This window comes from Cutaneotrichosporon cavernicola, assembly GCF_030864355.1.
Source record: "Cutaneotrichosporon cavernicola HIS019 DNA, chromosome: 4".
NCBI classification, from domain to species: Eukaryota; Fungi; Basidiomycota; class Tremellomycetes; order Trichosporonales; family Trichosporonaceae; genus Cutaneotrichosporon; species Cutaneotrichosporon cavernicola.
The window spans coordinates 1730853-1746411 of record NC_083396.1 but is presented as its reverse complement, the minus strand read 5'-3'; the positions used below and the strand labels follow the sequence as shown (position 1 = coordinate 1746411).

Below are 15559 nucleotides of genomic sequence, written 5' to 3'. Positions count from 1 at the left end.
TGATAACACACAGGTCACATACCCCCTCGTCCGCCTCCGCCACCTTACTCGCCTCGCTGTCGTCTCCCGCTCACCCTCACCCTCACCCTCACCCTCACCCTCACCCTCACCCTCACCCTCACCCTCACCCTCACCCTCACCCTCACCCTCCTTAGGCCACCTCCCTCTCCCTCTCCCTCTCCCTCTCCCCTCTCTCTCAAGCTGTTCTGCTCTCGCCTCCCACTCCTCCCCTTCCCACTCCTCCCCTTCCCACTCCTCCACTCCTCTTCATTCCCCCGTCGGGCATAACTGCGGCCCCCTTTCCCAATATACACAGTAGACGTGGGAGAACCTCAGGCGCCGAGTCAAGTGAGTGTAGTTGCCTTGAATGGATTACTCGCCCTCGGCAGCGTTCGCCTCCTTCCTCATGATACCAGTGTTCCACGTTCCCAAACTCTAGTGCGCTACTCGACAGCCGCGGCCATCTGCTGCCGCCAGCGCCGCTGGATGTCGATACTCTCCAGGAAAATCTCGTACTTGGCCTGGAGGACCTTCCTCTCTGCCTCACCAAGGCTACCCGTCGTAGGCTCGACACGAGTTGCGGGTTGGGTCATGGCGACCATAATGTTCCACAGCCGCCCGCCGTCTTGTGACGCCCTGTCTGCGTCGGCCTGCGTCTCGATGATGTGCGCCTGTGACGCTTCATACGCGAAGCGTCCCAGCATCGCTGCGCCGAGCACCACCGCCGCAGACGGGTGCGGCGGCAGGACGATGGGCATATCGAGCACAGTCGCGAGAAGGCGCATCAGCGGGGCGTTCTTGGCCTGCGAGCCCGACATATAAATACTGTCGATGCGGTGACCATTGGCGTTCATCGTCTCCACTATGTGCCTTGTCTGCAAGGCGATCGCCTCAAGCGTTACGCTAAACTTTGCAGCTAGATCGTCGAGGGACGCATCGAGGTCCAGCCCGGTGATCATGCCGCGCATCTTCGGGTCAGCAAGAGGTGAGCGATTTCCATGCTGGCGTTAACTCTGATCCAAAAACCCCAGAGCTCACGAGGTCGGGGTAGAAGTGCAGGTCCTTGGTGAGGTGCACCCTCGTCGGGGCCTTCTCGTTCTTTTGCATCTTATCGAGCTGCTCACCGAGGAGCTCGTACGTGCTCTTGTCCGCTTTCTTCGACAGCTCAAGCAGGCGTGGGTACGCGGCGTGCGTGGTCATGACAAAGTCAATGAGCTGACCCGTTGACGACTGTCCGCCCTCGTTCATCCAGTAGTCCGTGAAAATGGCGTTGCGGTAAGGGCCCCACTGTCGTTAGCTTGCTCTCCGCGATGAGTGAGACGTACAACACTGTAAGTCAGCCTACTATGAACACTTTGAGGCTAACGCACCCAGGGACCATGATACCGTCCTTGCTCTGAGCGAGGTGGCACGTGCTCGTACCAGCAACAGCGGCGAGGCGGTGGGCGGCGTCGTCGAGCGTGGGTGGCTTCTCCGTCTTCCCGTCGTCCGTCTTCGTCACAGCTGCGACCGTCCCAATCCACCCCGAGTACCTGGGGTGAGTGAGTTATTCAGTCAATGGTGAGTAGAGAGAGCTAGCGGTGACTCACGCGTCGATGACGGCGCTTCCCACGGCCGTACCCTCGGCGAGACCGAGTTCGGCAGCCGCATCCTTGCACAGGCCCTTCCCGACCGGCTGTCCTGCAGACAGTACGAGTCCGTTCTTCCCTGGGATGCCGCCCACCTGCTCAAAGTCGTTCGCGGAAATGTCCGCCAGGCCTAGTGTCAGAGCTTGTCGCAGACTTCGGCGTGGCACTCTCCGCCGTCGCTCACTCCGGCGGTCCTGACTCCGGCGAGCCCAGGTCCGGCAGGCGCCACCCGGGGTCGCTCCGGAGCAGTACACTTGACGTCGCCAATCCCCCGCCCCAGCCATCCCGACTCACCAATCTTGTCGAAGAACCGTCGGCTCCATCCCTCCGTGCTGACCTCGCTTGATCCATCACTCGCGTTCTCCATCCTGGTCCCTGGAGGAACATATGAGTACTTGCACGCCAGCGAGCAGTTGGAGCGTGCCAACGACCCCGTCGCGCGGTACGTGAGGTAGTCGGGCAAGTCGAAGAACATGCACTCCCTGAACCGCCCTGCATCCATATGCTTCTTGAGCCAGAGGGTCTTGGGCGTCTCCATCTCGAGCTGGTATTAGCCTACCCTGGAATCGACGCACACTCATGGTCCCCCCGACAAAGTTGAGCACGCCCTCGCCAGTGGCGTTGATCGCGTCCGCCTCCTCTCCGGCGCGGTGATCGGCCCAGAGAATGACGTTCCATTGTCCCTCTGCGCCGAGGTTCGAGCCCTGGTCCTCCCCGATCGAGACACTGATTGGTCGGCCAGCCCGGTCGGTGACGGCGAGCGAGCAGGTCGCGTCGAAGCCCACGCCTTTGACCTGGTTTGGGTCGACGCCCGAGTCAGCCAGGATCTTCTGCGAGCATGTCGCGAGAGCCGCCCAGATGTCTGCGGTCGACTGCTCGAAGATCCTGTGGTCGGAGGGCGAGCGATGCGTCTGGGTCTCGACCGAGTGGTCCGCGAGCAGCTTGCCGTCCGAATCGACGAGGCATGCGCGACCGGAGCCCGTGCCGCTGAGAGTTAGCCAGTGCTGGCTTGAATTGCGCTCGGTCGGATGGATGGCGACAGAAGAACGTGCTCCGCAAGGTTCGGCTCACACGTCAAACCCAATAAAATACTCCATCGTCGTCAGTGAGTTTGGTGAGCGGCGGTGAGCACGGGAGAAACTATTAATGGGTTTGTGGTGAGTTGAATGACGGCTCCTATGGACTCGGACCAGTTCAACAGCCTGTTGTACGGAATTGGAGTGTGGGGTATCTATCCGGAGCGGAGGTATGTGACCGGTCCGTGTCCCTCCATATCCAAGAAGCCGATCGGCTCGATCGGCTGGGCAGACGTTCTCCTTCCGGTCAAGCATTGAGAGAGCACGTGGGGATGCGATGGCAATCAAAGACAAGAGCACGCAAGGAGGCAAGGAGGAAGAGTTTATCAAAAATCAGACCCGGTATGGTCAAGTCCATAAAGTCCAGACCCTCCTATGGAACAATGGAAAGAGGGGTTCGGATTTCACCATGCGGGGTTAGAGTGAAGCGCCAGAGCCCTTTTGGCGTTGATGATTCTCCATCTTCTAGGCCTAGACCGGCCCGTGCCCAGTGCCGAATACGCATCAGACTCAGGCTTGGGCGCAAACGGTAGTACAGTGAAAGGCCGTCGCTCGTCGTTCAGATCGCGTCGATGCATTCAGTACAACACCTCTGTGACAGAACCACGAGACGCGACGCCGGAAAGGACGCGCGGACGCGAGACGCGACCCCAAGCGACAGTCTCAGATTCCAACTATAGTACAGTGACGTGAATCACCACTGTGCTTTACGGGCTGGCCGGGTTGGGAGGCGTGGTAGCGAGTGGCGCCAAGGGGTGCTGCGGGTTGCGGGATTCAGATCGATCAGCGAGGGCCACGCACAGCTTGCATCACATTTGTGTTGATTCTGTTCAAGGTTGGCGCGTGTCCCACTAACTAAATATCATGACTCGGCCCTCAATGGACGTATGGACGTATGTGCGTTGCTCATGCATCGAGTTGTTACTCCTCATGCATCAAGCATCTTACTCCATAACCGTACCCTTTGGTTCATCTCACGGTCTGCTTTGTAGCGGAATATGTCCCCCCTGAACGGCCAAGCACTGTGCTTTACTACCATCCCTGGGTACAATGACATCTAAACGTCTGAAAGCACTACGGAAGCACATTACCCCGTTTCTCAGCCAACTCTCCTGAGATTGAATGAGATGGAATAACCCTGTAACCTCTGCTTATCTGCAGAGCCAGGCTACTACGTTCCTTGTCACTGCTCCGAAGATCCGAGGGGCACGGGGATTAAAGGGCAAGGCAAGAGGGTGTGACCGGTGTGAGGCACATCGTGTCGCAACCTCAAAACCTACGTCGATCTATCTTGTTTCGCAGCAACACAACTGTACGACTGACCCTCTTAAGCGACCAGCTGGACTGATTGTTGGGTCTTTATCCTTTTACACCTTCGCATCTTCGACGAGCAGGCCTCTTTTCCACCTTCCTCCCTTTCACTCCCCATTGTGAGTCTTAAAGTCCGCGGGCGCCGGGATCACGCCTTGGCGGCGCGGCGCCACTCCGTGGTTCGGCCGTCGCCACTGTCAAACCGCAGTGATGGGGTGATGACGCGCCAGCCCACACAACGACGTCGTTCGCTTACACCAGCCTCATCCCCATCGCGCCCGAAGGCCCGATCATTCTTTTGCTCGACATCTCGTCAAAAGCCTTCCGCGCACACCTTCTCCCCCACGCCCGACCATGCTGCCCATCCTTCTCCTCGCGGCACAGGCTGCCGCGAGCCCGTTCGTCATGTACCCAGACCACGACGCGGCCGACGTCGCAGCGGTGCAGGGCTTCAAGCTTCCGCTCTCGCATTCTGCTTCGTCGGCCAAGCGCGAGCTCGCGAAGCGCGCCGGCGGGGTGCAGGACGGTGAGTGGTTAATCCGGGAGGAAGCATTCGTGGACTCGCGCTATAACGGAGGCCGGGGCAACTTTGCATCCCCCCTCCTCAGTCGTAAGCGGCAATCTGGCAACGTGGGGCTGCAGAACAACGGTATCGACGCGTCGTACTCTGGCCAAGTATCGATCGGGACACCGGCACAGCCATTCAACATTATCCTCGACACGGGATCGAGCGACCTCTGGGTCGAGGACTCAGAGTGCTCAGCCTGCCAGGGTACCAAGTACGACCCCACCAAGTCGACCAGCTACGCCGCTGCAGACGGTACTATAAAAATCTCATACGGAAGCGGTGATGCCGCGGGGCGTCTCGCGCGCGACACGGTCACGATGGGTGGCCAGAGTGTGCCCAACCAGGTCTTTGCGATTGTCGACAACATGACGCCCAACCTCATCTCGTCGTCCGTGTCGGGCATCATGGGCCTCGCCTTCACCGTCCTCGCGTACTCCAAGTCAGACCCGTGGTGGCTCAACGCATCGGCGGGCTGGAAGGACAAGCTCTTCGCCTTCTACATGAAGCGGTACCGCGGCGTCAACGGTGCGAAGAAGGTCGAGGCCGACGGCGGCGTCGCTACCTTCGGATACCTCGACTCGGGGCTCTACTCTGGCGACGTGACGTACGTTCCCGTTGGTGCAAACCCGCAGTACTGGCAGATCCCCATGTCCGGCGTCAGCGTTCAGGGCACGGCGGTGGACGTCGGGAACGCGATGGTCGCCATCGACACCGGTACGACTCTGATCGGTGGGCCTCCCGACGTCGTGGCGGCGGTGTACGCCGCCATCCCGGGCTCGCGCGCCATGACCGGCAACTTTGCCAACTACTACGAGTACCCTTGTGGGACGAGCGTCGACGTCCGCCTCACCTTTGGCGGGTTCACCATCAACATCGGCGACGCGGACTTCAACCTCGGCACGTATGGTTCTGACATGGCGTACTGCACGGGCGGCATTTTCGTTCAGGCTCTCAGCTCTCGCTCGCCTGTTCAGTGGATCGTCGGCGCCACCGCCCTCAAGAACACGTATACTGTGTTCCGGTTCGAGCCCCCTGCTGTCGGTTTCGCCGTACTCCCCGGCTCCGGCGCCGTTGCTAACCAGAACGCTGCTGCGAACGCCACCGGCGACGCGAACAACACCGTCACCGCCGCGCCGGCCTCTACCAGCGGGCCTACAGCTGCAAAGGGTTCCGCCACCCTCCCTGTTGCGCCCGGCGTGAGCCAGGCTTCTGCTCCGTCGGGCGAGGCCGCCGCCGCCAACCCTAGCTCGAGCGCGGGAGCTGCTGCCCCGGGCGCCAACAGCTCCTCTGCGCGTACCACGCCCTCGCTTGCCGTCGCGTTCGCCATTGCCCTCGGCGTCACAGCCTGGGCCCTGTAGCACCTAAGCACCTAAGCACCTTTAGCACTTTTTAGCATCATCCTCCACTTCTAGCCCTAACACACCCTAGATCTTGTATGCATTCATCACCTTTAGACACGGGATGTTGCTGACGCGATGTGGCTGACGCGATGTGTGATGCCCGAGGTGACTAACACATCCGTCACGAGGTTAACTAGGGGTGGGTGGCACATGGCGATGCATGGTAGCACACAACGATATTACAACGGAGGTCTAACTCGATATTATATGATAGAGCGATAAAGGAGCATCGCCAGTGATGCGCCGGATTGTAAGGGTTACAAAGCTCAACAAGGCAGTGGGCTTAAACACAAGGTTGCTGGCGATGCACGAGCACGCTGTTCGGGCCCTATGTGTGGCAGTAGTGCGAGCGGTACTTGTAGGCGCGGCTGATCTCGTCTGCCACACTCTCCGTCTACTTCTCCTTCTGCTTCATGCCCTCTTCCGGAATAATGGCAAGCGCTTCCAGCAAGTCAAGCCTGGCGTCAAAATCGACCTCGGTCTCAATCACCCCAGTGCGGCCTCCGACGACACCAGCCTCCAGGACATCCATGTCTGCGTTGATGTTGACGGGAATGCGAGGGAGGCTCTGACGTTCTGAAGAGTAGCTGAAAGTCCTGAACGAGGCGGGCGGGTTGTGAGGCATAGAAGTCTTGGAGGTGGGTGAGGTCAACACCGTGACGGAGATTTTCGCGGCGGTCGGCGAGGAGCCCCAGACTGGGGGCCGCTCAGCGGAAACGAAGTACACAGCGGGGACAGGGAAAATGCGCGGCAGGTCGATCGTAGGTCGAGGGTAGGACATCAACTGCGGTGGCCGAGCATAGGGCCCAAACTGCGTGGACGTGGTGGGCGGGGGATATGGGAGCCAGTCAGCCGCCACATGGTTATCGAGGACGCGGGGAGAGTGTCCAAAACTCTCATGCGTGTCGACACTGTCGAATGACGCACTATCCACACTTGCAGTCTCCGTTAGATGGGCACTGGAACCCGAACCCGAGCCGCTTGCAGGCTCCCCCGACCGGCGGGTGACGCTGTACCGAAGCGAAGTGAATGCGTTGCAGAGTTTGGCGACCGAGTTGCGGGTGTGCTTTTCATTCGCGGTGCAGTCTTCAGAAGGGGTTGAAGAGGTAGTTGAGGAGGACCCTTGAGTTGCGCAGGTGGACATCTCGATATCCTCGTTCTTGACGCGGAACAGGCTGCCGATTGTCTTGGCGATTGAGTGTTTCTCGCGAGTGGGTTCGGCCGTTTGGGCTTTGTCCTTGGCCCACCCAACCGAACTACAGAGCGGGAAGCACCACTGCCCATAATCGTTCCATGCGAGAGGGAGGACGATGCCCATGAACCCGACAAACGCGAGCAGGCCAAATACCGAGAAGGCGATGATTAGCCCAGAACCAGGCGACAGACCATTGGTAGCCTTGGCCGTGGCGGCGGAGGTCATCTTGGAAATGGCCGTCGCAGAGGCCGTCGTGGTCACCTCGACTGTGATTACGGGCATGGTTGTTGACTGAGGGTTGGAGAGGAGGGGGAAGAGAAAGTTAGAAAGGGAGGGGCTTAAGTACGCATGAGGTGGTTAGCTCGGACAGCCGTGTCAGTGTGGGAGCTGGGCAGTGTTTGTGACGAAGTGAGACGGACGGAGATATCGTCGGCTGTGTTGAGGCCGTTGAGGGTTGAATTGGATGCCGATGAGGACGGCGAACGGTGAGTGTGAATGTAAATGTTGGAGGCGCTCTGTGTTAGATACGTGAGATCGCAGAAGATTGGTAACTGCATCAATGCCGGTTGCGGCGAGTGGACGATTGGGATTCCCATTCTTCCACCTCCCCATTTGGGCTGCGGTGTGTTGGCCTGGTGTGCATCAATAGACACGCATTAGTTGAATAGACTAGCCGCCAGCTGCCGATTTGTATTCTTGTCCTAGTACGGCACGTACGCCAAATGCTGTACGGCGCCTCACACATCTCACCCCCTTTTTTGTCTCAGGATGGCTCCCACGACCGATTCACTGTTTAGTAACAATTGAATGTCAATGACAAGCTAGAAACCGCCAGGCGCATGAGTACCGCTCGCTCAAGGTAATTGGTAAGGTTCATACTACAACAATGAAATGGGCTGATGAGGAATGACGAGGCAGAAATGTGGCCCAGAGAGAGAGAGAAAGAGAGAATGGGAGCCATGGGCTCGTGACGTGGCGCTGGACGGCTGTGACGCGAAACACTCGAGTGGCGCACTCTGTGGCGCACTAATCGTCCATCTCGCCCATAAACTCGTCGCCGTCACTGAGCTCGCCCATGTCGCTCATCTTGTCGCTCATGCTCTCGTCCTCGTCTTCGCCGTCCGCGTCCACACCGTTCGAATGCCCGTTGCCAGCGCTGGCACCGTTGCCGTTACGCTCGCGATCGCGGTGGGAACGAGACATGGGCTCGTCGCCGTCGCCGTCGCCGCCCGCCTTGTCGGCGTCCTCGGCCGACGCGTACTTGTCGACGTACGACTCGACCTTCTTCGTGTACGCCTTGGGGTCACGCATGAGGAGCGCAGCTGCCTCCCCGTTGAGAGGGTCGGTGGGGTTTGGGTAGCGGAGGAGCTGGGGAAGGAAGATCTCGAAGATGTTAATGAGCTCTGGCACGTCAGTCAGACACTCCCCAAGCGCTCACCAAACATGGGCGACCAGGTTTGGTTGATGACATCGAGACAGACCGAACCGCTCCTGTGGTAAGCATCCGTGTGAGCTGGTCGGATGACGTCGGCGTTTCGGCCAAAACCGTTGACTCACAACTCATCAATGTTGGGGTGGAAGATCTTGTTCATAAACCCGATGCTTGGCGACTTGTACGGGAACTGCTCGGGCAGCTCAACATGGATCTTCCACACGCCCTTGGCGAACGGTGCTGGGGGTCAGCTCAACGGTTCGGCGCGCGCGAGGTCTTATCGGAGTGTTCATGGTTCGTTGGGGCGAGAATTGCGCCACAGCCCTGCAAGATGACATTACAGTCACGGGATCTGATTACCGGTGGAGGATGCCAGCCCTGGTCGCTTGACCCAGCCCCCAGACATGCGCAGCACTCGCGCACACCATCAGCCCAAGCATACTCACTCTCTACGGGCCCTTTGAACTTGACGTAGAACTCGGACATCTTGTTGTTGACAAGCGTGACTTCGTAGTCTGACATGAGGCTGGTGTCAGTGGGTGGCAACGGGATAGGTGTCACGCTTGGATCGCTGTGACCACCGGGTCCGACTCACAGCTTCATTACGTCCGTGTCAACGCGCCTCTTGGGGGAACTGTGCAGAGGATGTCAGCATTGGCTACCGGGGTGGTGGCGGGCCGGCAGAGCGGCCCAGTCCGAGCGGGGATACTTATCATGGTGGGCGGCGACTTAGGTGGGTGGTGACAATGAGGGTGGCGTCGCGGTGAGCGACGAGTAGACAGGGTGGTGCGATCGCGGGGATTGTTGAGCTAGATGTAGCTCTGGGGAGATGTAGGAGACGGGGGAGAAATGGAGCAATGGCAAAGATAACTAGTAATGGAGAGATGATCAAGAGGAGAGATGTATCGCGGGTTCCAGTGGTTGGACTGGGTCAAACTGGGTGGCCTTCTGGCCTTATGGCCTAGGACCTTAGGAACCGGAACGACGTCAGCTTGGGCATGTAGATGTACAGGGTGGTGGATGAGGGGGCCTGGACGGACAGTCGAGTGATCCCCGCGTACCTAAATCTACCAAGTGGAGGTAAGGAGGTTAGGTACACCCCAATTCCTCCGCCACAAGCCAATCCGCCGATACCGCCGCAGTGAGCCGCTCCCCCTCCGGCCTCGGACGTGCTCACGTTCAGTGAGACTCGCATTGGCTGTCCGTGGTCACCATCGGCAACGACGAGCGCGACGTTCTCCCCGTCTTCAACCATCATGGCGCCCGCATCCCACCCTCTCCTTGCGCCCCTCTCGGGGTCGTCCAAGACCTTCTTCTTCCCCTCGCCCAACGAGACCAACATGTTCCAGGAGCACCCGACCCTCCAGTCCGCGATCCGCGTTACCCTCGAGTCGGCTGGCGCTGGTCTCCTCGTTTCGGCCGCCCAGAATGCTCTCGACACGTGCGTCCAGGGGTTGTAGCAGCCTAGCGGTGCTATTGCCTGACTGCACCAGCAACTGCGGTAACTGACTCCAGGCATGACAAGGGAGCAATGGGCATCTTCACCCGTACGGGCGGCACCATCGGCCTCTTCGGTACGTCGCACGAATAGGGACCGGGCTGACAAGCAGCGGCCATGGGCTTCTCGTTCTCGTTCGTTTCGGACTACGTCGCTAACCTTCGTCAGGTGGGTCACCCGATGGAACAGTGGGCGTGCGAGGTTGAGGAGGGGGCTTGCAGCGGAGTCGGCCAGAGTATGGCTCGCTGTCGTTATGGCCGGTGGATGTGTCGAGGGCGCATGGTCAACTCTGGAACGATGGCGAGGGTTGTGTAGGAGGGCTGGAAGGCCAAGGCCGATCGATTGCTGGGTGTCGAGACGACGGACTGGGTATATGGTGGGCTGTAGACACCGCTGCTCTCTGGTGCAGTGTCTCGTGGCGGCAGCTCCGCACTGCATCGTACAGTTTATTGGGAGCCTCATTGTTTGGAAGACGAGTTGGCAGCGGTGCACCAGCTTGTTGTGCGTCACCCTCTTCCATATGTTCTGCCTCCAACCGGCAGCGACCGAAGTCATACCACCAACCCTCCCATTCCGATCTCCTCCATGCCCTCAATGCGAAACCTCCACGCCCATCCTTACACGCTTCACGGCTAACCGCAGACCGACGACCCTCTGAACGGCGCAGCGGGTGGCTGTGCGGCCGGCTTCGTTGCGGGTCTCAAGCGTGGCTCGCTCCCCGTCGCCTTCGGCGCCTGCGCCGGCATGGCGACCCTCATCGGCACCTTCCAGGCGGCTGGCAACAACCTCACCGGCGGGCTCGGCGACGAGACCCGGCCAGAGCGGGAAGAGCGCCGGCTGCGCTTCTTCAAGCACAAGCCCCTCACCGAGGAGGCATGAGCATAGCAAAACGGGGCGCGTAGACTAGGGATGAACACACTTAACACGGCGGCGTACCGCCAGAGCGTTACTGACGTGCCGCAGGTTTATTCCTTTGGGTGTCTTGCTTAAAGGAAGGTGCGGGGAGGTGGCAGGTATGATGCCAACGATGTTGTTTCGAGGTCATTCTGGCACTGATCGGTTGCGTCCGGTCGCCTGCCTTCCGACAAGCACCGGCGACCTTGTACTGCACGCGACCGCGTTGTATCCAGCGCATCGAAAGTTGCTTTCCAGGCACCACGTCTCCTGACTGCTGACTTGCGAGGCTGTTGGCAATTCATGCCTCCGCCCAAGGCCGGACATGTTGTCGATGGCACGTCCGCGGGTAGGGCAAGCCGGAAGGGCTGACTCTAACTGACTCGCTCCACCCTCTTGCAACCTTGGAAGACTGGCGCTCGAGCACTTGCCAATTGCCAACCTGGTCAGTTCAAGAGATAGCGGGGAGCCGTCGGCTCGCTTCTCTAACACCAGACCTCGTCTCACCTTATTCGCACTGACACTGTCTGTAGCAAAGGACAGCCCCGAACTCTGTTTCCCCTTGGCGTGGCCGTGTCAGACAGTGCTGTCCCATGTCGACCTGGGGTGTATGCACATGCCATCGGTGCACGGGGCTGCCATCGCCGCCACACAATCCAGCCATCGGAGCTCGACGGCCTGAAAGTCGCATCTGGGGGGTGGAGGGTTCCCAAACCTTCCTTGCGCCATCCCCCCGTCGCCACACAACCATTCGTTGACAGCTCAGCCGCTTCGGGTAGCCGGCGGGCCATTGAACGCTCGGGCGCACGAGAAGCATGCACGGGAATAGGCAGGCACGGCAAAAGCAACCCCCGATCTCGGGCTGACCGGGAATCACGGCTTGATTACGGGGTATACGGTCCATCTGAACCGGATAGCGTGTGCAGGTGAGCGTGTCCAGCGCAAAGAGGCAGGGCGTGCGTGTGTGCAGCGTAAGGGAACAAAGGGAACACGGCGAGAGGAGGGCTTACCGTGTCAAGGCTAATTGAGAGGTGAAGGCAGTCTGGTTCGTGGCGTTGCGGAAGATTGTGGCTTGAGCTCTGTGGCGCAAGCAGGCCAGCATGAAACATACTCGCGCTCTGGAACATGAGGATATGCGGCCTGGATGACATGCGGCCATGTGTAAGCGTGCAGGCGTGCTCGTTTCCGCACCGCACCAAGCCATTATCCGCACTACGACTGGTGTCGATATGTCGATCCCGGCATCCCGGTTCCAGCTCGCTGCTTTCTCGGAGACGCAACGTGCTTGCAGCCTGCAGGGAAGGAATGAAAGGGAGATGGCCGGTCCGTGCTCCCGGGCGTGCGCATGACCTCTTTTCCTCTCCTCGACTCCTCTGGCGCTCAGGCGTTCAGCCCAGACAGGTCCCTTGCTTGGATGTCCACGAGCCTGGGCCATGCATGGGCCAGGCCACGGGTACATGACTGAAAACCCCGTGGCTTCTGGAATCTGGCGGCCGGGCCAGACTTTGTTGGGGGAATTTACGAGTTGGATGATGTTCTCGATGAGAAGACTGAGCGACAATGTGCAGTGCGCAGTGGTAGGGGTGTGTTATAGAGGGGTAAGAGGTTGACATTAAGATCCGGTCGCCGGCGCCGGTGCATAGGGCGACGCTAATCCTTTGCCGATGATTGACAGAGTGATGATGTCCTTTTCCTCCCCTTTGGCAGCGTCATTGCTCCCCACGCCCATCCTCCCCCCACCCCCCATATCCCATGTCCCACTTTTGAGCACTTTTGCGTATATGACCCAAGGAAGGTGAGGATAGGGCTGAAGCACAGACCTCCCATTCCACAATCGCTCACATACACACCAACTGTATTCAGTATAACAATTCCACCCGGCGGTTGCGGGCCACATTCTGGACACTCTCTAGTCACCAACGCTGATTCCCTAGTAGCTGCGGCCACCGGTCCGCCGACGACACAAAAACCTCAACCACATCATCCTTCTTCCTTCATCATCCCTCTCTCATTCATTCTTTCTCTTTCCACACTCACTCACTCACTCTCTCTCTCTCACACACACACATACATCAAAGCCAAAGTACCTTCTTCGCAACCCCAAACAGTACACCTGTTACACTCGCACTAGGTGCAAACAACACGCACCCAAAACGCAAAACATTCACCGCCACAACCACCACCACCCACAGTATGTCACCTTTCCGTCTCACACGCCTTCCCTCTCCCCACCGTCTTCATGTTTTCACCACATACGACGCGTCTCCTCCACCTTCCTCGGGGTCATACCTTACTGACACACTCCTGCAGCTACTCTAACAAGAGTGACTACAATGTCGCGTCTCAACCCAAATGCCAGTGCCTTCCCTCCCAAGGGTGGCAGACCCAGTGTCACCACTAAGGCCTGTGCCACCCCACCCGCCAAGACCACCACTGCCCGTGCCCTCAACGAGATTGATCTTACCCGCTCTCTCACTTTCACCGCCACCTCGAACAACGTCGACGGTGCCTGGCCCCGCAACAAGCTCGTCACGAGCCCCACCGCTCCCCACTACGGCCATAACTGGGCCACCACCTTCCCGCCTGTCAAGACCCTTACCTCGAGTGGCAGTCTGAGCTTCCTCGGCCCCGAGTCCTCCCCCGTCACCGCCCACCTCAAGTCTCCCAGCTTTCCTCCACCCACTTCGCTCCACCGCGACCACCCTAATGTCAGCCTTGGTCGCCAGCCCGTTCCCACTCACCCCATGAATCGCCAACTCAGTCCCCAGCACGCAGCCCACATGACTCACGGTACCCACTCTGCATGGTCTACCTACTCTGCTCACCCCAATCAGGACCTCGACGACTGGTACAGTCCTCACTTCGCCTTCAAGCCTTTCGGCGAAGAGGGCGTTTTTGAGGCGGCTCGCCGCCAGGAGGTCATGGACTCTGGCCATTCAACTGTCGCTCCCTCGGCCGGGTCCCACCGCATCTACCCCAAGAGGCCCCGTTCCGTCGCCAGGGACCACAACGGAAGCGTCTTCTCTGACGACGATGACGAGCTCATTCTAAGCCGCAATGGTGAGTCGAACGTTGCACCATTCACCTGACATCAGTCTACATTCCCAATCCGTCCGTCCACATGACCAAGGAGACGCTCCAGAGGTATGGCCAGAACTTTGGCCGTGTCGTCTCCCTCAAGGTTGAAAGTGGCGGTACGGAGGTGTCGCACGACATAATCGGCCAGTTCCCCCTCTTGGGTGGTTATGACGGCCGCAGATACGCGTTTGTCATGTGAGCCTGCGTCGATCCTCGCGCCATTCTTTACGTTTCTTGTGCTCACATTTCGCAGGTTCGACTCGAACCAGGCCGCCGCCAAGTTCATCGAGGGCCTCACCGCCGCAGGTATTCCTGCCATATTCGGGCGCGAGACTGCGCATCTCAAGCACCAGGCCCTCCAAGACCCACACTCGTCCAACTGCTATTTCGCGGACATTCCTCTCGAGTTCACTGAGCAGGTGAGGACTTTCCCGCGGCGAGGCTGACTGTGACAGGACATGCGAGACCTCGTCTACCCGGCCCGCATTGCGTCGATGCGCTTCCTCCTTGACAGCAACGGGAACCGACGCGGCACGGCCATGGTCCGGTGAGCAACGTGCCAGGGAAAGATACTAAACCCGCCAGCATGGAGAGCCGCCACCAAGCCGAAGAGGTGATCGCCCGCGTGAGTTGTGTCTCTAACCATCGTCAAACCGCGTCTGACTCCAGCTTGACCTCAAGTACAAGCCTATGGGCTACAGCAAGTGCATCCAGGTTCGCATCGCGGACTCGGAGGTAAGAAAGGAACGGGGCTGCAGGTTGACGATCAGAACCAGAAGGCGTTCAAGCAGAACCGCTCTCGCAATGACAGCCCGAAAGGCAATGGTGGTTCCTATGGCAGTTCGTCGCCCTCAAGTAATGCTTCGCGCAGTTCCAGTTTCAGCAGCAGCTGTGACGCGCATTCGGCTTTTGACATGGCGGCGCACTTGTGCAATTCCCAACAGATGGTCACACATCTTCAGGAGCGACTCGTGCAACAGCACTCGCTCAACCTCACCACGGAGTGAGTTCACAGCCTATACTGGGGCTTATGTGCAGGAGCGCGAGACGCCGTGTCATCGACGTGTCTAACATGCTCAGCCGCACCCCGTACTCTCCCGACGATCTCGCCTCGTACCCGTCACCCTACCCGACAGCTGAGGCCACTGCGCCTCGCATGCCTTCCGTCTCTCCAGGTTTCAAGATCGCCCATGGCATCCCCAACAGCCCAACCTGGGACGCTTGGGGTCGGGGCACGACCGCCCCACCACCCACTCGTGTGCCGTCTGCTGGCTCGAGCCACTCCAACTTCCCCCCCGAGTCTTTCCAGTGCCACGGGGTCCAAATCAGCGGGCGCCGCTAGCCCTGTCTCGCCATCTCTACCCCTATCTACGCAGAACACCCCAAACACGCCGTCACTGTGACCTCGACTTAATCCACGAAATCTCTCATCCTGTTGCCACCCACAAGCATGTCAATACCCAACGATTACCCCACCCT

At 59.3% G+C, this 15559-nt stretch overlaps 6 protein-coding genes across 6 annotated transcripts; 3 read left to right on the top strand and 3 right to left on the bottom strand.

Moving 5' to 3' along the window:
- Positions 1 to 443: 443 nt before the first annotated feature.
- Positions 444 to 2725, bottom strand: CcaverHIS019_0406780 (uncharacterized protein; the record flags this gene model as incomplete). Its single annotated transcript, XM_060600539.1, has 7 exons — positions 444 to 1001; positions 1039 to 1287; positions 1367 to 1532; positions 1590 to 1758; positions 1923 to 2172; positions 2204 to 2615; positions 2700 to 2725. The coding sequence occupies 7 exons, from the start codon at positions 2723 to 2725 to the stop codon at positions 444 to 446; spliced, it is 1830 nt and encodes a 609-aa protein (XP_060457123.1).
- Positions 2726 to 3568: 843 nt separating this feature from the next.
- CcaverHIS019_0406770 (uncharacterized protein) lies at positions 3569 to 5941 on the top strand (the record flags this gene model as incomplete). The annotated part of the gene is made up of 3 exons (XM_060600538.1): positions 3569 to 3597; positions 4044 to 4134; positions 4277 to 5941. 3 exons carry the CDS (start codon positions 3569 to 3571, stop codon positions 5939 to 5941), a joined length of 1785 nt encoding a protein of 594 aa, XP_060457122.1.
- A 436-nt stretch (positions 5942 to 6377) lies between these two features.
- Positions 6378 to 7460, bottom strand: CcaverHIS019_0406760 (uncharacterized protein; the record flags this gene model as incomplete). Its single annotated transcript, XM_060600537.1, has 1 exon — positions 6378 to 7460. One exon carries the CDS (start codon positions 7458 to 7460, stop codon positions 6378 to 6380), a length of 1083 nt encoding a protein of 360 aa, XP_060457121.1.
- Positions 7461 to 8204: 744 nt separating this feature from the next.
- On the bottom strand, positions 8205 to 9326 carry ubc8 (uncharacterized protein; the record flags this gene model as incomplete). The annotated part of the gene is made up of 6 exons (XM_060600536.1): positions 8205 to 8581; positions 8617 to 8669; positions 8736 to 8850; positions 9057 to 9136; positions 9206 to 9246; positions 9324 to 9326. 6 exons carry the CDS (start codon positions 9324 to 9326, stop codon positions 8205 to 8207), a joined length of 669 nt encoding a protein of 222 aa, XP_060457120.1.
- Positions 9327 to 9866: 540 nt separating this feature from the next.
- CcaverHIS019_0406740 (uncharacterized protein) lies at positions 9867 to 10987 on the top strand (the record flags this gene model as incomplete). Its single annotated transcript, XM_060600535.1, has 4 exons — positions 9867 to 10051; positions 10126 to 10184; positions 10221 to 10276; positions 10751 to 10987. 4 exons carry the CDS (start codon positions 9867 to 9869, stop codon positions 10985 to 10987), a joined length of 537 nt encoding a protein of 178 aa, XP_060457119.1.
- Positions 10988 to 13335: 2348 nt separating this feature from the next.
- Positions 13336 to 15422, top strand: CcaverHIS019_0406730 (uncharacterized protein; the record flags this gene model as incomplete). Its single annotated transcript, XM_060600534.1, has 8 exons — positions 13336 to 14062; positions 14098 to 14275; positions 14334 to 14499; positions 14536 to 14627; positions 14666 to 14705; positions 14750 to 14815; positions 14851 to 15083; positions 15161 to 15422. 8 exons carry the CDS (start codon positions 13336 to 13338, stop codon positions 15420 to 15422), a joined length of 1764 nt encoding a protein of 587 aa, XP_060457118.1.
- Between the last annotated feature and the right edge of the window lie 137 nt (positions 15423 to 15559).